Source organism: Scyliorhinus torazame, chromosome 3 (assembly GCF_047496885.1).
Source record: "Scyliorhinus torazame isolate Kashiwa2021f chromosome 3, sScyTor2.1, whole genome shotgun sequence".
In the NCBI taxonomy this organism is placed as follows: Eukaryota; Metazoa; Chordata; class Chondrichthyes; order Carcharhiniformes; family Scyliorhinidae; genus Scyliorhinus; species Scyliorhinus torazame.
In genome coordinates this window covers 332,125,558-332,145,879 of record NC_092709.1, presented here as the reverse complement: position 1 = coordinate 332,145,879, position 20,322 = coordinate 332,125,558, and the positions used below count along the sequence as shown (strand labels likewise).

Below are 20,322 nucleotides of genomic sequence, written 5' to 3'. Positions count from 1 at the left end.
GGAACTTATCAAAATCCGACAATGCTTCATACGCACTTAACAAGTCATCTTTCTTATAAATCTTATCCATATAATGTAATAATAATAATAAAAGACCTTCTTCTGAGTCTAACTCTTCCAATTCCAGCTCAGAAAGCACTTTGTTTCGGATTTTACTGTCATAAGGTAGAGAAAGAGCCAATGCCATACCTTGTTTTCTCTTTCCCAAAGCAGTTACCTTAGTCCACATAACTACTGCACTTCTCCATTGTTCGTACGATTCCCTTTCAGAAAATAAGGGAGGATAGTCATATCCAGCCATCTTTATCCTCGTTTCAGATATATATCCCTTTTTTTTCTTTTTTCACTCACTCCGTGGTTTGATCTGGAAAAGTTGTATCTTTCAACCCTTCACATTTACACAGCAACCATCCTTTGCTACCAATTGTTAAACCTTTTAGTTGCTGTGATATGAAGAGTCTAAAGTTCTGTTCCTTTTTCACAAACACACATTTATTTCCTTCCAACAGCCTTTGCACAAAACTCTCACTATTCATCGCCTGACAGAGGCCACCTGAAGCCCCTTTACATATCAGTGTCAATTAATGGATACTTAACATAAATGAGACAACTAATTGCAATGTCTCTTAACCCATTACTTAACAACAATGACCCAAGCCGGGAATCGAACCTGGGACCCTGGAGCTGTGAAGCAACTCTGCTAACCACTATGCTACCATGCTGCCCATAATATGCCTAGAACTGAGCAATGTTATTATTATTATTATTATTAACATTTGTAGTAAATCATCACCAGAAGCACCTCCATATTATATGCAAACCAACCCAAAGAATCACCCAAGTCTGGAAAAAAAATCCTTAACTAGCCTCAATCCCAAAGAGAGAGAGCGAGAAAAATACATTACCACCTCTAATTCAATAACTGAGCAGCTACATTTCCCCCACAAGTTTAGTCACTGATTGGTCAAGATTTAATCTCAGCTAATGAAGCAGAAAGACCTACAATTGTCCAAGTCCACAGAGGTCAGAGTGGCAGAGAGGAATAGATAAATATGAAAATCACCACTGGAGTCCCCACTCTGAAACCATTATTTGCAAAACAAGTGCCAGAAGGAATAAGCTAATCGTCAACACGAGATGTTACGAAGATACGGAAAGAACTAGAAGTTGTGTGTCTGAATGCACGCATCATTCATCAAGTAAATCAATATGATCGGATAGCCATTACAGAAATGTGGTTGCAAGGTGACAAGGACTGGGTCCTGAATATTGAGGAGTAAATGACATCCAAGAGGAACAGGAAACTAGGGAACGGTGGAGGGGCAGCACTGTTAATCAAGGATGGTATTGGTGCAATTTTTAGAGACTACTTTGGATCAGGAGATCTGGATGTAGAAGCTGTTTGGAGGCAAATGAAGAATAGTAGGGGAAGGGAGTCACTAGTCGGAGCGATCTACAGGCCAGCTAAAAGTAATCACAAAGTAAGATAATTAATACAAGAAGAAATATTGAGTGTTGTGATAAAGGAACAGCAATGATCATGGGTGACTTTAATCTACATTTGAACTGGAAAAATCAGATTGGAAGTAGTAGCCTGGATGAGGAGTTCAGAGAATGTTTTTGGACAGTTTCATAGAGTAGCACGTTCTGGAAATAACCAGAGAGCAGGTTATATTAGCCTTGGTGTTGTGCAATGTGACAGGTTTAATTAATGACTTCAGAGCAAAGGCACTCCATGGTAGCAGTGACCACAATATGGCTGAATTTTATATCCAGTTTGAAAGCATGAAGAGTTGGCTCCAAGACCAGTATCTTACACTTAAATGAGGGCAACTATGTGGACCATGAAAGCTGAACTAGCTGTGGTGGAGTGGGATGAGGCTAGCAGATACATTAATATAGAAGCAGTGGCAGATATTTAAAGGGTACTTCAGAATAAGTATATTCCTACTCCAACAAAAAAGTCTAAGGGGCAACCCACCATCCACAGCAAAAACAGAAAACACTGGGCAATCTCATCAGGTCTGACAGCATCTGTGGAGAGAGAAGGGAGCTAACGTGTCAAGTCAAGATGACTGTCAAAGCTGGAGAGAACTGGGAATGGAGTCAGGTTTATACTGTAGTAGGAGGCGGTGCGGGGCTGCATAGAGGGCCAACGATAGGTGGAGATTGGCAAATATGTTATGGACAGAAAGACAAAAGGAATGTAAATTTGGGTGATTAAGGCTCAGGGTGCTGATAAAGAGATTAGAGTGAGTTGATGACAAAACAAAGGTGAGCTGCCTGTCTAAAGGCACCAAGGAACAGTGAACAGATGGCCCGAGTGGGGTGGGGGGGGGATGGAAGAAATGGAAATAAATTGATAGAAATAAAAATGGGGTGAAGGTGGAGGAGAGAGTTCACAGTCTGAAGTTGTTGAACTCAATGTTAAGTTCGGAAGGTTGTAACGTGGTAATCGGAAGATGAGGTGCTGATTCTCCAGTTTGCGCTGGGCTTCACTGGAACAGTGCAGCAGGCCGAGGACGGACATGTGGACGTGAGAGCAGGACGGTGAGTTGAAATGGCAGCGACAGGAAGGTCTGGGTCCTGCTTGCGGATGGACCGAAGGTGTTTTGCAAAGCGGTCACCCAGTCTGCGTTTAGTCTCTCCAATGTAGAGTAGACCGCACTGGGAGCAGCAAATGCAAGACATCAGATTGCAGGAGGTGCACATTAAGCGGTGTCTCACTTGAGAAAAAGGTGTTTAGGCCCTGGTCTGGTGAGCAGGGAGGAGGTAAAGGTTCTGCAATTGCACGGGATGGTGCCGTGGGAAGAGGGTGAGACGTTGGGGGTGATGGAGGAGTGGACCAGGGTTTCCCGGAGCGAACGGTCCCCGAGAACTGAAGACAGGAGGAGTGAGGGGAAGATGTGTTTGGTGGTGGAATCATGCTGGACTTGGCGGAACTGGCGAAGGATGATTCTTTGAATGCAGAGACTGGTGGGGTGAAAAGTGAGGATAAGGAGGACCTTATCCTGGTTCTGGGAGGGAGGAGAGGGGGTGAGGACAAGATGCGGGACATGGGTCGGACACGATTGAGGACCCTGTCAACCACAGTGGGCGGGAAACAACGATTAAGGAAGAATGAAGATAGGTCAGCAGCACCGTCTTAAAAAGTGGCATCATCGGAGCAGATGCGACTGAGGCGAAGGAACTGGGAGAATGGGATGGAGTCCTTACAGGATGTGGGTGTGAAGAGCTTGTTGTTGAGGTAGCTGAGAGATGTGGGGGGTTTGTAATGGATATTAGTGGACAGTCTATCCCCAGAAATTGAAATGGAAAGGTCAAGGAAGGGATGGACCATGTGAAGGTGAGGCATAGATTTAAGGTAGGGAGGTTTAGAGGGGAGGTGAGGAAAACTCTTTCACCCAGAGGGTGGTGGGAGTCTGGGTCTCACTGCCTGAAGGGGTGGTGAAGGAAGAGACCCCATCATATTTAATAAGTATTTAGATGTGCACTAGCGATGCCAAGGCATACAAGGCTACGGGCCAAGTACTGGAAAATGGGATTTGAATACTTGTGGTTGTTTTTGACCGGTGAACGCAGGGTGGGCTGAAGGGCCTTTTCTGTGTTGTACATGTCTATGAGTCTATGGCCTAACCACCCGGAGGAAACCCACGTAGACACGGGGAGAAAGTGCAAACTCCACACACACACAGTCAACCAAGGCCGGAATTGAGCCCAGGTCGCTGGCACTGTGAGGAAGGAGCGCTAACTAAAGATGTTAAGGAAAGTATCAAACTTTAAAAAAAGAGCATATAATTGCACAAAGGTGAGTGGCAAGTCAGATGACTGGTTATAACATAAAGAATGACAGAGAATGACGAAAAGGTTAATTATGAGAAAGGAATTAGAATAGGAGAGGAAGCTAGTTCGAATGCAAAAACAGATAGGAAGAGATTCTGCAGATATTTAAAAAGGAAAAGAGTGAGTACAGTGAGTGTTGGTTGCCCAGAGAGTGACATTGGGGAGTTAATAGACAATAATAAGGAAATAGCAGGTGAAATGAACAAATATTTTGCTCCTCTCTTCATTATAGAGAATGCAAAAAACATTCCAGTAATAACCGTAACTCAAGAGGTGGAAGGGAGAGGGAAACCCGGTGAAATTACAATCACTGGGGAAACTGACTGAGGAAACCGATGGCGGGCAATCAAGTCTCCAGGTCCTGTTGGGCTTCACACTCGGGTTTTAACAAAGGTGGCTAATGAGATAGTAGATGCATTGATGTTTAATTTTCCAAAATTCCCTAGATTCTGGAATGGATCCATCAGACTGGAAAGTAGCAAATATAACCCCTCTATTCAAGAAGGGAGGTTGGCAGAAAACAGAAAATTATAAGCCAGTTAACTTGATGTCTGTTGTGGGGAAGGTGTCAGAATTTTTTATTTTTTATTTCGAGTATCCAATTATTATTTTTCTTTCCAATTAAGGGGCAATTTAGCGTGGCCAATCCACCTAACCACAATCCACCTAACGGAATCGGAGGCAGGTGGGAATGCAGAACCTGGAACACAAATAAGATCATGGCTGATCTGATCGAATGGCAGAGTAGGCTCAAGGGGTCAAACTGCCTACTTCTACTCCTGTTCCAAGTGTTTATATGTCCACACGAACGCATGGTTGAATGTGAAGATGGTTGCACTCAGCTCTGATTCTCCCCGTGCGCCAGCATTCACTGGCGAGGCCGACTTGCCAGAGGGAGTGTCTGGGGACCAGAAGAGATGACACGGGTGAAATCCCAGCACCAGACTTCATGGGGGGGAGAACCAAAGAAATCCTGCGGTGGGGGAATCAGGTACAGTTACTAATTACTCCTCGCTGATGTATAACTTTGCTCTGGCAGGGCTTCAAATTTTATTTTGAAAGGAAAAGATGCTGCGGCATCAAGTCAGATTTTGGGGTCTTCAGGAACCCTGTTTTCTTACCAAAGCAGTTTTTTGAGAGAGGAACCAATATGTCAAACAGATGTCTTCCCAGTTCAATGCCTACATTGTTTTTGAAAAATCTGTAAATGTAAAAAAAGCATTTACCTAGTAAGTGTATCCATATGTGATCCAACAGCAGAGAAATTGGAATATCCACCACTTACTTAGCATGGCCTAGGGTAGATAAAAGAAACTGCGCCTCGGGCTGTACATCACAAGAGGGCCAATATTCAGTGTTGGATGAGTGTTTCTAAGTAATATGTCTTCATGATGTCTCAGGATATTAAAGATAAAAGTCCACCCTTGATCAGCCTGACCAGGTTATCAAACACACACAAATTCACTCTTCAGTCTGAACACAAGCTACGTTAAAGAGCATTCCCATTAACACTTTCCAAGTTGCAGTACGACTGGGTTCGCAGGGAGTGCAGATGATACAGCCAGGACCCAATGAGGTGATTTAGCCTGAGGATCACCACACCTCGGGCGAGGAGCAAAGCCGATGGCCTCCATGAATAACCTCAGCTGATACAGGAAGTGAACCCGCATTGGTGGCCTTGTTCTGCATCACAGACCAGCCAACTGAGCTAAACCAGCCCCCGGTTGAAAGCTAGTCTCAGTAATGGTGACCATAACATTGTTGTAAAACCCTATCTGGTTTGCTAATGTCCTTTAAATGTGTCCAAAGATGTGCATGTTAGGTGGAATGGCTGTGCTAAATTGCCTCTTGAGTGTCCGAATGGTTAGGCGGGGTAACTAGGTTACGGGGATAGATTGGAGCGTGGGTTTAAGCAGCGTGCTCTTTCCAAGGGCCAGTGCAGACTTGATGGGCCAAATGGCCTCCTTCTGCATTGTAAACTCGATGATTTAGGGAAAGAAATCTGCCATTCATGTGTGATCTGGCCTACATGCGACTCCAGACCCACAGCAATTTGGTTGACTCTTAAATGTCCTCTGAAATGGCCGAGTAAGCCATTCAGTCCAAGGGTCACTGGAGATGACCTCGGACTTCAAATGGATATGCAAAATCGTGAAATGTGTGAAACAGGTGGCTGAATCAATCTTGACCATCTGATACCATCACCCCCCCCCCCCCCCCCCACCTCCGCACCCCCAAAAAGTCAAATCACTGTGGAAAATAGAGCATTTTGAAGTGACTAACTAATGTGTCCAAGACTATGAACAAGAAAGCAAGTTGTCATAAAGAAACTGAAACACAGAAGGTAAATATGTTGAAGGGTTATGGGAGGAGACATTGCAGGATATGGTGGCGCAGAGCTCAATCAACAGGTACAGGTTCATGGGGCCCAGTAAAAAGAACACAGGGAGGCAGTGGCAGAGTGGTATTGTCACTGGACTAGTAATCCAGATACCCAGGGTAATGCTCTGGGGACCCGGTTTCTAATCCCACCACGGCAGGTGGTGCAATTTGAATTCAATAAAAATCAGGAATTAAAAGTCGAATGACCACCATGAAACCATTGCCGATTGACGTAAAAACCCATCTGGTTCACTGGTTCAGGGAAGGAAATTTGCCAGCCTTACCTGGTCTGGTCTCTATGAGACTCCAGCCCCACACAGCGATGTGATTGACTCTTAACTGCCCCACTGAAATAGCCTAGCAAGCCACTCAGTTCAAGGGTAGTTAGGGATGGGCAACAAATGCTGGCCCAGCAACGCATACATTCCAAGAACGAATAAAAAAATTAATTAAATTTGTATAGCAACTTTCACATTCCTGGATGTATCAAGTGTTTTTCAACCAATTGCTTTTGAAGTGCAATCAACATTGTTTTGTGGGTAGCTAATTTGCTCATAACAAGGTACCCGAGAAAACAAACAAAAGATCATCTATTTGAATGTTCAATAAGGTGTGCTCATCTGGAAATAGTTTTGTGGTATTTCTACCTCACGGGACAGATGCGGCCCCAATTTAGCATTTCTTCTGAGAAACATGCAACAGTTCAGCTCTCCCTCAATGCTGATGTGTCACCGAAGGGGGCCATTTGGTCCATCGTTTCTTCATCGGTTCTCCAAACAAGCATCATGACTTAGCGTCATTCCCCTGACTTTTCCCCCCACACCACTGCACATTGCTCCCATTCCAATGCCCACTTGAATGCCTCAATGGAACCTTCCTCCACTACACTGCACAGGCTGTGCGTTCCAGACCCAAACCACATGTTGTGTGAAAGTTATTTTTCACATCACATTTGCTTCTTTTGCAAATCACCTTAAATCTGTGCTCTCTCATTCTTGATCCTTTTACAAGCGAGAACAGTTTCTCCCTATCTACTCTGTCCAGCCCCATCGTGATTTTGAACATCTCTATCAAATCTTATCTCAGTCTCTTCTCTCCAAGGAGAACAATCCCAACCTCTCCAATCTATCCTCATAACAGAAATTTATGGGGCGAGATTCTCCACTCCCGCGCCGGGTTGGGAGAATCGCCTGGGCCGCCAAAATTTCCCACGACGCCGGCTCCCAAGCGGCGGGAACGGCCCCGTCGAGTTCCGACGGCGTTCACGGCAGCGTGGGGACTTCGGTGCGGGAGTGGAGAATCCCACCCCTCATCTCTGGAACTATTTGTGTAAACCTCTTCGCACTCTCTCCAATGCGTTCACATCGTTCCTATAGTGTGCACACAGAATTGTGCACAATAATCCAGCTGTGGTCTAACGACTGTCTTGTACAAGTTCAGCATGACCTCCTTGCTCTTGTACTCTATGCCACTATTAATAAAGCCCAGATTACTATATGCTTTATTAACTGCTCTCTCCACCTGTCCAATATAGATTGTTAATTATTCATTTTAAATCTGAGATAGTTAAGATTTTTGTTAAGCAAAGGTATTGAAGGACACGGGGCAAAGGCGGGTGTATGGAGTTAGGTCACAGATCAGCCATGATCTGATTGAATGGCTGAGCAAGCTCGAGGGGCTGAATGGCCTACTCCTGTTCCTATGTTCCTGCCACTTTCAATGACCTATGCACATATACACCCAAGTTCCTCTTCTCCTGCACCCATTTTAGAATTTTACCTCGTGTATTGTCTTTCCACGTTCTTCCGACCAAAATACATCACCTCACATTCACCTCAAATGCCCAGGAGATCACGTGACTCAAAATACTCTGATTGCTTAGGTAATGGTAGAGGAGGAGGCACAATTAGTAGCAGCAGGGTAGAGCTGGGCATGAGAGCTTCAGTGCAAGGTGGACAGACACCGAGCCAGATTCTGGCAGTGGTACCAGGTGAATTAATACGAGGTTTGCAACATATTGTATGGGATCAGCTACTGCTCAACTTCCTGCTCAACAGGAAGTAGATCCAACTACTGGTTTTCTGTTAATGTAGCCCTGACCAGACAATATACAGACTGGAAAAGAAAGAGAGGTGTCAGAACGAAGAGTGTCTCTGTTTTTAAAAGTCTACACAAACCCAGCCAGAATATCCCCAGAAATATTTCGCGAAAAAATAGAGTGAAAACATTATGGGGAACCCGTGGAGTCAACATAAACAGCCTCAGTGGGAGCAGCTTTATTACGAATTAAGTGTTCCGGACTGTTCCAAATAACTACAGTCGCAGATCTTGTTCTGATTCTAAAGATCAGCATGACACGATTACTTAACTGGGTCCAGATGAAGTAGTTAAACTTCACTATTCCATCACACCACACTTCCAGACCAACTTGGAGAAAAAAATACCAATCCAGGTTTACCGCAGCATGTTGAGATTAGTCGTTGACCTTTTGTCCTGGATCAAAATCCAGCCAGAGTGAAAGTTGCTGGATAAAAGCAAATTACTGCGGATGCTGGAATCTGAAATGAAGGAGAAAACGCTGGAAAATCTCAGCAGGTCTGGCAGCATCTGTAGGGAGAGAAAAGAGCTAACGTTTCGAGTCCAGGTGACTCTTTGACAAAGCTTTGACAAAGAGTCACCTGGACTCGATGAGTTAGCTCTTTTCTCTCCCTACAGATGCTGCCAGACCTGCTGAGATTTTCCAACATTTTCTCCTTCGTTCGTGAAAGTTGCTGGTGTCTGCGAACTAAACACCCTACTCGTAAATAAAGTAAAGCACCTGAAACGTAGTTAAGAGCTACTTACATAAGACAGAGCCAGGACTGCTGGTACTGAACACCAGTCGTTGTTGCAGACACCCCTTGAATGGTGTTTGACAGGAGGTGCACTAGAACAGAAAAACAACCTTGTGATTAAATTAATTTACAGCACAACGCAGGCCATTCCCATAGACTTGAGTGTTTGGGCTATGCCAAGTTGATAACTCAAAGGGCAGTTTTCAGTTTCAGCGTTACTACAATGACCTGCTGTAAAATATCAAACCGCTTTCGACCAAACCTCTTCAGGTACAGAACATCTTATGTAAATGCAAAACTTTAAAAAATGTAAATAACACCTTTCACATCGGATTCCCCAAAGCAACTGAAGCATTTTCGAAATGCTGGTGCAATGTAGGAACCATTCCAGCCAATTTAGGAACATAGGAATTAGGAGCAGAAATAGGCAATTCAGTCCTTTGAGCCTGCTCCGCCATGGCTGGACTCTTCCTGGTCTCAAATCCATCTCGCCACCTGTTGTCGATTTTTTAAAAATCAACAATATATCTAACTCTTTCTTGAAACAATTTAATGACACAGATTGCACCGCACTATGGGCCAGCAAGTTCCACAAATTCACCACCCTCTGCGAGAAGTAGTTCCTCCTCATCTCAGTTCTAAATCTACAGTTTCCCAACCTATATCTGTCACCTCTCATTCTAGATTTCCCGCAAGGGGGAACCTGGGGCGGGATTCTCCAATCCCGCGGCAGAATGTCCACGCCGCCGTAAATGCCGTCGCATTTTCCGACGGCGTGAATGGGCCGCTCCCATGACTCATTCTGGGGGCCAGCACGGTGCTGGAACGGCTTGCGCCACTCCAACTGGAGATCCCGGCACGAACAGTGCGCCACGGGATCCACGCTGGTGCAGTTGCGCCGGCGCCAACGCGCCGGCCCCAACGCAACATGGCGCAGGACTACAGGGGCCGGCGCGTGGGAAAGGAGGCCCCCAGCCTCAGAGGCCAGCCCGCCGATCGGTGGGCCCCGATCGTGGGCCAGGCCACATCGGAGACCCACCCCCCGGGTTGGACCACCCCTCCCCCCCAAAGGCCGCCACCTGACCCTTACACGCCGAGATCCCGCCGGCCCAGAGCAGGTTAAAACGGCGCCGGCGGGACGCGGCTCTTTTCTTACGCCCGCTCGTCCCATCCGGGCCGGAGAATCGGCGGGCCGGCCAGGTAGAGCGGCCCGCGACCGGTGCCACGCCAACCACGCCAGCGTCGGGGTGGCGTGGCCCGTTCGCAGGGATTCTCCTGCCCGGCCCAGGGATGGGAGAATTCCGCCCATGGTCTACGTTTACTTTATCAAATCCAATTAGCATTCAGACCCCCTCTCATCCTTCTAAACTCCAGTGAGTATAAACCCAAACTGTTTAATCTCTCCTCATACGTCGACCCTTTCATCCCCAGAATCAATCTGGTGAACCTCCTCTGTCTCCAATGCTACGACATCTTTCCTCAAATAAGGAGACCAAAACTGGACACAATACTCCAGATGTGGTCTCACCAACACCCTATTCAATTGCAACAACACTTCTCTACTTTTATACTCAAGTCCTTTTGTAATTTGTGCACAGTAAGCTCCCATAACCAGCAACATGATGAGCAGATCATCTGAATTTTTGTTTTCTGTATTGGCCAAGACAGGAGGAGAACTCTCCAATTCAGCTGCTGTTTCTCATATGGCAATATGAGTTACATTCCAAAAGTACTACATTGGATGTTTGGAGACACCCTGAGACTGTGAAAATGAAAACCTTTATTTATCAATTCTCCAGACCAGAGATCCTTAAAGTCCATCTCAGTTTAGCATATTCTTTTGAAAGAGAGCCGTCTTCCCTTACTAGATTGTGTGTTCAAATCCCTGAGATGGAACCTGAACCTATGACTTGCTGACTCAATGGCTTAATTATATGTGGGCCAATGCAAGGTTACCCTTACACAGAGGTATACAGTCCTGTACTCATAGAATCATATAGTACAGAAGAAGCCCTTCAGCCCATTAAGTCTGCACCAACAAAACTACACTAAATATACACAAATCTCAATTTCCAGCACTTGGTCCATAGCCTTGAATGTTATGACATCCCAAGAGCTCATCCACATACTTTTTTAAAGGTTGTGAGGTTTCCCGTCTCTACTACCTTCCCAAGCAGTGCATTCCAGACTCCCACTACTCCTCAAATTCCCTCTGCACCTCACCTTACTATTATACCTTCCTGTTATTGACCCTTCAACTCAGGGGAACGACTGCTTTCTATCACCCTGTCCATACCCCTCATTATCTCCACACCCCAATCCCCCTTCAGCCCTCTCTGCTCTAAAGCAAAACAACCAGAGCCTATCCAGCCTCTCTTTGTAGCTCAACTGTTCCATCCCAGGCAACATCCCTGGTGAATTTTGTCTGCATCCTCTCCAATGCAATCATATTCTTCCTATAGTGAGGCAGCGAGATCTGCACACAGAACTCTAGCTGCGGCCTAACCAACGTTTTGTACAGCTCCAACATAACCTCCCAGCTCGTATAATCTATGCCATGACTGATAAAGGCAAATGTCCTGTGTGCCTTCTTAATTTCCTTATTAATCTGCCCCACCACCCTCCGTCTCCTACCACTAAGCAACCTGGACCTGTCGTACATGGTCCTGGGCCAGACCATTCATGACCACATCCACCTGGTATGGACACTGATCCATCATTCCCAGAGGAACGGTTTGTCGAGCGCCTTCCTGTCGCTCGACCAGGAGAAGTCATCGACAGGGTGAATCGCCAATAATTCAGAACCCTGCGCACATTCAGGTTCGAGACGCACTTTGTCGCCCAGATCCGACTTCTCATATAATGCCGCAAAGTGTCTCGTTAAGGTTAACGGGTCCCTGACGGCGCCCCTTTTTCCTGTGTCACTTGCGGAGAAGGTTGTAGTGTTTGGCTTTGGGTGGGCCGGACATTGGGATGGTTCTTTCGGCCTACGCTGATGACGTGCTCCTCATGTTCACGGACCCGACTGGCCTGCAGAGGAGGATGCACGAGTGCCCGGCTGTGTACTCCGCTGCGTCCTCTGCCAGGATCAACAGGGACAACTTCCGGATTCCGGTTCGGTCTGTGGCAGGTGGACCCCCCCGCTCCTCCACCGGAGGACCTCAGGCCTTTCACCTGGGGCAGGACCAGCCTCCTCTACTTGGGAGTTCTTCTTTGCCCGACTGAGGAATCCTGGCCAGCAAATTGGCAGGAGCTCGAGGCCAAGGCCAATGATCGAATGAGACGCTGGGCAGGACTGCTCAAAGTGCTGTCTGACAGGGGTCGAGCTCTGGTCACAAACCAACTGATTGTCTCCATGTTGTGGAAGCTGTTGGTCACTTTGACCCCTACTCCTGAGTTTGTCCCATAAATCCAGAGAATGCTGGGACAAAAGACAGCACTGGGTCACTGCTGGACACGCTTTGTTGCCATCCTGCAGCGGAGGTCCCCAATGGAGGTACTGCTACGGAAGAGTCCTCTTGCTTAAGGAGGGTGGTCAGACACTGGTTGCCTTCGCACTCAGGTGGCAACCTTCAGCCTTCAGACCAGCAGCCATACCTCTACATCGAGCCCCCTCCTAGATGGTGTGCCCTGCACACATACTTTTTTCACCAGGTGCACAGCCTGAACTATGACATGCAGCTCCTGCTCGTAGATCCGAGGGGGCTTCACAACTCTTTGCACGCGCTGCGCGACTTTTGCCAGGAGCTGCTCAAAGTCTGGAACAGGATCGCCTCTCACCGCAGCTCTCCCCATCCGGAGTAGCAGCTACATTCGCGTTGGGTGTCCCTGGAGGGGAAGCATGTGGAATCCACCAGCACCGTCAAGGTCTTCCCTGTCCAGTACGTACCGCGAGGACTGGGGTGGCTCACCGACTCCCTTAATCAAGCCCCGAAAACAATCTCTCTCTAAATGTCATAAAGACCAAGGAACTGACCAAAGAATTGATCATCGATTTCAGGAAGCGCAAGCGCAGCATGACACCCAGTAAATCAAATCAAATCAATCAAATCACATTTTGGTTTGATGTTTTAACTTTCATTTGCAATTAGTGTTTGTTTAAGGCAGTTCCCCTTTAAGGAACTGTCCCTTTAATTTGTCCCTCAATTTATTTGATTTAGTTTACTTGGTTACTTGCTCTACCTCAAAATAGGATAATGTAATTTCACCAGCAATCCAGAGGCCCAGGTTGGGGTTATGTGCTCAAATTCCACTAGAGTGGCTGGTGGAATTTAAATTCAAATCATGAATTGAAATTTGGTCTCAGTAATGGTGATCGTGAAACTATCATTGATTGTTGCAGAAAGATATCTGGTTCACTCATACCCTGTAGGGAAGGGAATCTGCCATCTTTACCAGGCCTGGACTACCTGTGACTCCAGGTCCACAGCAATGGCATCATGGTAGCATAGTGGTTAGCTTCACAGCTCCAGGGGCCCAGGTTCGATTCCCGGCTTGGGTCACTGTCTCTCCGTGTGTGCGTGGGTTTCCTCCCACAGGCCAAAGATGTGCATGTTAGGTGGATTGGCCATGCTAAATTGCCCTTAGTGTATAAAATTGCCCTTAGTGTTGGGTGGGGTTACTAGGTTATGGGGATAGGATGGAGGTGTGGGCTTGGGTAGGGTGCTCTTTCCAAGAGCCCATGCAGACTTGATGGGCCAAATGGCCTCCTTCTGCACTGTAAATTCTATCTATCTAACGTGGTTGACTCTCAACTACCCTCTGAAATGGCCGAGCAAAGCAACTCAGTTCAAAGGCAATTATGGATTGGCAATAAATGCTGCATTTGCCAGTGACACCTATATCCAATGAAATAAAAATGTTTAACATAGCCACAAGCACCTTAGAAAGGAAAGAGTTTGGAGATGGGCAGTATTTGGAAAGTATAAAAGGTGGAGAGATCTTTTTTAATTTGAAGTGGAGGAGTGGGATTTTGAGCAGAGAGGGGTAGTGCTCAAGGAAAGCATGCTGGGACATTTTACCAGCCAAAGGCACTATATAAATGCAAATTATTGTGCAGAAGATCAAGAGGGGGTGGTGTAGTGGGATTGTCGCTGGGACTGGTGATCCAGAGACCCAGGGTAATTCTCCGATGACCCAGGTTTGAATCCCACCAGGCCAGATGGTGAAAGTTGAATTCGATACTAAAAAATATCCAGAATTAAAAGTCGACTGAAAACATCGGTGATTGTTGCGAAAACCCATCTGATTCATTAATGTCCTTTTGGGAAGGAAATCTGTTGTCCTCACCCGGTCTGGCCTACACGGGACTCCAGACCTACACAGCAATTTGATGGATCGCAGGGATGGGCACTAAATGCTGGCCCAGCCAGCGAAGCCCTCATCCCATGAACGAATAGTTAAAAAAAAGTGTTCAAATTTCCACCCTCCAATTCGTAGGTAATAAAATGGAAACTGTACTGGAGGAATAACAGGAGTGTGAGACAGTGATGGGAGGGCAAGTTGACAGAGGGATTATGATGTGCGGAGCAGCAGATGCAAAGATATGGGAATGATAGAATGAGACTGAAGCGAAGAGCTTTAATTCCACCCTCGAGATTGAGAGGAGCAGGAGAAGTGCCTATGGAGGAAAAAAATAGGAACCTTTGAGCAACCAACACCCAGCAGAGCAAAAAGGTCCAGATGGAGTCTGTAGATTCAGGAAGTCAAGTGGAGAGAAGCAGAGAAATAGTCAAGATATTCGGGATGGCCAATCAAGAATGTTCTTCTTCAGAACGAATGCATGTGACGATGTAAAAACATATTACCGCTGCTTTCTTGCAAAGTGCTCGAATCGGTGAATAGACAGGTCATGACTTCGTCAAGGTTACAATTGGGCACTGCATCTTCAGTGTCCTCCACCACGTGCTTGAGCATCTCACGCAGAACATCGTCAAGCGACCGGGCTGACACATCCAGTAGGATTTTGGCTTTGGCAAGGAATCCGTCCAAGTCTCGATGGGCTCGCACCTCTTCTTCAAAGTTCTTCAACTTCAGGTACTGCAAGGGAAAAAAAAAACACAGGAGACACACACTCTGGTTTCGCTCTCAAGGTATCAAGACAAAGATTTTAAAACATTTTTTCTCCAAAACAAAATAAAGCAGCAGCATGTGTGCCAAGACGACATGGTTCCCAAATTTGCTGATGATGGAACGATAGGTCAGAAAGTAAGTGGTGGGACGTCACAGTGGCGTTGTGAGTTGGCAGATTACGAAGGGATACAGGTTGGTTAAGTGGAGAGGGTGTGGAAATGAGAGGAGAATGTGGGAAAGTGGGAAATTGTCTATTTTGGCAGAAAAAATATTTTCGAAATGGAGCGCGGAGCTCGGAGATGCAGAGGGAACTGGGTATCCTAGTGCATGAATCACAAAAGGTAAGTATGCAGGTACAGCAGGTAATTAGGAAAGCGAACAGAATGTTATGTTTATTGTACGAGGAATTGATCACAAAAGTAGGGAAGTTATGCTTCAGTTGTACAGAGCATTGGTGAAACTACATCTGGAGTACTGGGTGCAGTATTAATGCCCCTATTTCAAGGAGGATGTAAAAGCATTGGCAGCAGTTCAGAGAAGCTTTACCGGGATGGGTGACTTGTCTTGTGAGGAAAGATTGGTCAGGCTCGGCTTGTAGCCTCTGGAGTTTAGAAGACAAAGAGGCGACTTGATTGAAACGTAAGATTCTGAAGGGTATTGACAGGGTGGATGTGAAACAAATGTTACTTCTTGAGGGAGAATCTAGAACTGGGGGTCATGGTTTAAAAATAAAAGCGGTGGCCCGTTTAGGACAGAGATGTGGAGAAACTTTAGCTCTCCGAGGGTAGTGGGTTTCTGGAACTACTTCCACCGCCTTCGGAGAAAGAGGAAATCTTTGAATCGTTTTCTGGCAGAGCTGGACAGATTCTTGATAACTAAGACAGGGTGAAAGGTTATCGAGGGTAGGTGAGGATGTGGACTGGAGGTTGCAAACAACCACAAACTTGCTGAATGACAGAACAGGCTCAAGGGGCCAAGTGGCCTACTTCTGCTCCTAATTCATATGTACTAACAGTCACGGTTAATTCTTCATCCCATTTGATAAACCCTTCACCATCCGCTGCTGCCTTCCCTCTTTCCCGGACGTTGCTTGAAGGAACAAGTGTACAGATGACAAGAGGAAAGCAGCAATTATCCACCGGCCCCCTCCCCAAACCAGCAAGGTGTGTGGGAGTCAATATTGGGAGGTGACAGAAAGCATTACCACTGCAGAAAAATGGGAAATGTCCAACAAAAATTACAACCTCCATTTATACAGCATATTGTAAAATGTCCAAAGTGTTAGGATCCTGTATGAGAATCCCAGCAATTTGTAAGCCGTGAGGGAAGACTACGACACCACAGGACTAATAACACTGCTTAATAGGTATCTTTTATGGTAAAACAAACATCAATTTAAACACAGAATTAACCATATTAACAAAGAAATAGCTTTACGATTAACATTTAAATAGTTCTTAAATAAAAAGAAAAGAAAACTTTAACTCCCTATCTACACCTGCCATTGTATAATCCAATGAAGCAACCCAATACAGTTCAAATGCCACTTAGACATAAAGTTAACAATCTAGGTTACTTGCATCTCTGTGCAGACCTTTCAGACCTTTGGAGAGAGGCCCCTTCAGGAATAATCTGAAAATCGGTCTGTCTTGTCAGAAACTTCTGCTCAACTTAAAATCCTATAGCAGGCTGAAAAACTACAGACACACCTGGCTCCTCCCATGAGTTATATCATCTGTATCGCCAGAATAAGGTATTCTCCACTCTCCCCCTGCTAAGATGTTCCATGACCTGCTTAGCTGGGACTAAACACAATCCCTCATAAATTATCTACACCCCAGGGATCCTCCAAAATCAAAACACACCCCAGGGATCCATCTCTCTGTAAACAAATGGTTAAAATCAATTATTACCTAACCTTTTAGACCCCTTGATCACAGCTTTAGCAGACATGCTGCCTGTATGTGTTTGAACCCAGGTTTTAATAACATTATTACAACAAACATAAAATATAATAGATAACAATTTCCTACATTCATCATTTAGCACAAGGTGCTCCACAGGAGAATTTTAACATATTTGATACCAAGCTACATAATAGGAAAAGCGACCCAATGGTTTGATCAACGAGGTAGGTTCGAAGGAGATCTTTAAAGAGGGTGGTACGGTAGCACAGTGGTTAGCACTATTGCCTCACAGCGCCAGGGTCCCAGGTTTGATTCCCGGCTTGGGTCACTGTCTGTGCGTCTGCACGTTCTCCCAGTGTCCGCATGGGTTTCCTCAAGGTCCCCGGTTTGCTCCCACAAGTCCCGAAAGACATGCTTGTAAGGTGAATTGGACATTCTGAATTCTCCCTCAAATGTACCAGAACAGGCACTGGAATGTGGCGACTCGGGGATTTTCACAGTAACTTCATTGCGGGTTTAATGTCAGCCTATTTGTGACAATAAAGACTATTTTTAAAAAGAGTGAGAGAGGGGCAGTGAGGAACAGGGAGCAAATTCCAAATGTTAGGGCCCAAATAATATGCTAATGGCCAAACAATCAGAGAAGAAAATAAGGATGAGGATGCAAGAGGCCAGAATTGGCTAATTATCTAGCTGGTGGTGGTAGTGAGATTGGGGAGACTGGAGGGGAAGGGAGGGGGGGCTCCAGGAACCAGACTGACGCTAAAGAAGTGAAACATGTATTTGCATAGATTTTTAAATCTTAGAATGTTGGGAAAGCAGCTAAAACAAGCATAAGGACCGAGCACAAGTGACTTTTCCTTTTGAATAATGGGGAAAGAGCTGTCACGTTATACTCTCAAAATGGATCAAGCTGATACTGCAAGGGGTTCCACCCGCACCCCCCCTTTATCAAGTTTGGATGGCACTGGTGCCATTTAAATGAACAAATTCCACACACCAAGGTTCTCAAGTTTACGTCCCTTTACAATCAACTTCAATGCTGGCACGAGAGGACCTCGCCTGCTATAGTGAAGAAAGTTGAACAAGGCAAGCGGTGTCTTTCCCAATTGCAAGCCAGAAAATAAAATTCACATCCAGAATGACAGATCATTAGAGATTGCCACCCCGCAGAGATATAAACACCAGACTTTGCTCAGCTGACTGTGTATCTGCTCACCCCATTTTGTAAATCAGATTTGGTGATGGAAACACTTTTCTGATCAATGCCTCCTCCCATCCAACTCCATAAGTGAATTGTGCTGTACCTTTAAAAGTGGGCTTTGGTTAGTCACATGATTTTGGAGCCCCATTCATTCCTTTTTAAAATGGACCAAAAATTGCCGCAGCAATAAGAGTGACAGCAAGAGATAAATGACTAAACCCTGTAAATTCCACAGACTGGGTGCCAATATTATCAGGCAACACGTTTCTTTACTCTCTCCCTCCCTCACCCACCTCCCTTCAGAGCGCCCAGTGACAGTCCCAAGGCTCCACATTTGTATCCCTGTTAAAACTGGACAAATGGTGAAACTATTTCACTCCAGGTGCTGGAGAGGTAGATGCCGTCAAAGGTGATGTTGATGCCCCCAAATGAAATGAAATGAAATGAAAATCGCTTATTGACACAAGTAGGCTTCAATTGAAGTTACTGTGAAAAGCCCCTAGTCACCACATTCCGGCGCCTGTTCGGGGAGGCTGTTACGGGAAATCATTTCAGCATTGAAAGTGCAGTTATTCCCAAAATTCTGCCTCTGCTACCAAAACAAAAGACTAAAATAAAAATTGCAGGAATTTTCCTTATTTCTTTTTTGGGGCACATATTAACGATAGGATGCAAGTACCAATGGTGACTCTTCTTACTCTTGCCCCAATTTCCAGAAGAATTTTCTTTTACCCCATACTCCACCCCACCCTCCCACGATTCTGAATTTGTTTATGAGATGGGGTGTCACTGGCTAGACCAGCATTTATTGCCTATCCCCAATGGCCCTCAAGAAGGTGGTGGTGAGCTGCCTTCTTGAACAGCTTTCTGTGGTGCAGGTGCACCCACTGTGCTGTTAGGGAGGGTGTTCCAAGATTTTGACCCAGTAACAGTGAAGGAACGATGATCTATTTCCAAGTCAGGGTGGTGTGTGGCTTGGACAGGAACTTGCAGGTAGTAGTGTTCCCATGCATCTGCTGCCCTTGTCTTCCAGATGGCAGAGGTCAAAGTAGCCTTGGTGAGGTGCTGCAGTGCATCATGTAGATGGTACTGTAGCCACCTAAATTGGCCAACTCCCGATTTAAAATGGCGAACGGCAAAGGCTGATGGGAAAGTCAGCCAACATAGACAGAAACCAGCAGGTGCATGTTTGCTGTGTATTTAAACTCTGCAAAAGGCCAGACAATATCGATACCAGCGACCATCAGCATAACAATGTAGCAGCCATCTACATACTGATGAGCAACCCCCGGGAACAATAAGTAACATTTTGGACACACAAAGCAAAGCCGGACTCCCTGGCGCCAGCAGGAGCCAACACAAAGGAGGTGAACGACCACCTCAAGACCGCCCATCGATCAGGGAACCGCTCCAGTATTGGAGAAATCGAACAAGCGATTGGGACAAAGTCCAATCACTTGGGACCAGGTACAGGGTCCGCTCCGAAAGGCGGGAAGCCCCTGGGGACTATAAGAGTTAAGTCCCAAGTTCAAATCGCTCTCTTCACCTCTTCGTCCTGCCCGGGTCACCCAGCAACATGAACCAACATTGACCGTGACTGGTGCAGTGACCACCGACAGAAGTAAGTCTTAATTCAACGCTCGCTACGAGATAGGCGCTCCTAGCTACCAATCCGTACCAACATCGAATCCCGCAGACTCAGAACCCGAACGAAAGGCCATTTGTTCCCCTGACCTGGTGGGCCAGTCCAAAGTTAAGTATATGCCTGCTAGTTGTAGAAGTAGCTTAGGCGTAGAATTTGTTCATGAGTAGCGATTACTGTGTATAATAAATGTGCTTTGATTTGAATCTTACTAATTGGTGTATTGGGTTACTAATCATTACTCGGACTTGAACCTCGTGGCGGTATCATAAAGATACCTGGCGACTCGAGAGCAAAAGTAATAAAACAGAGCAATTGAACCAAAGGGAAAGTTAGCAACATTATTTGGTGACATCTGACGGGACCCGATCTAGAAGTGGCATAACCACTCCGGAAGAACCCAGAATTTGAATTAGAGATCCAATTGGGAACAGAAAA

The 20,322-nt window shown here is 45.9% G+C and overlaps 1 protein-coding gene across 5 annotated transcripts in view; it reads right to left on the bottom strand.

The window, feature by feature from the left end:
- slc4a11 (solute carrier family 4 member 11) overlaps positions 1 to 20,322 on the bottom strand; it is a 400,651-nt gene that overhangs the window by 148,358 nt on the left and 231,971 nt on the right. For all 5 annotated transcript variants that reach the window (XM_072497675.1, XM_072497673.1, XM_072497671.1 and 2 more), the window contains 2 exons: positions 14,867 to 15,098; positions 9,070 to 9,151 (listed from right to left, as the gene is read on the bottom strand). In XM_072497675.1, the coding sequence (XP_072353776.1) occupies positions 9,070 to 9,151; positions 14,867 to 15,098 (314 nt within the window). The remainder of the gene's footprint in view (positions 1 to 9,069; positions 9,152 to 14,866; positions 15,099 to 20,322) is intronic.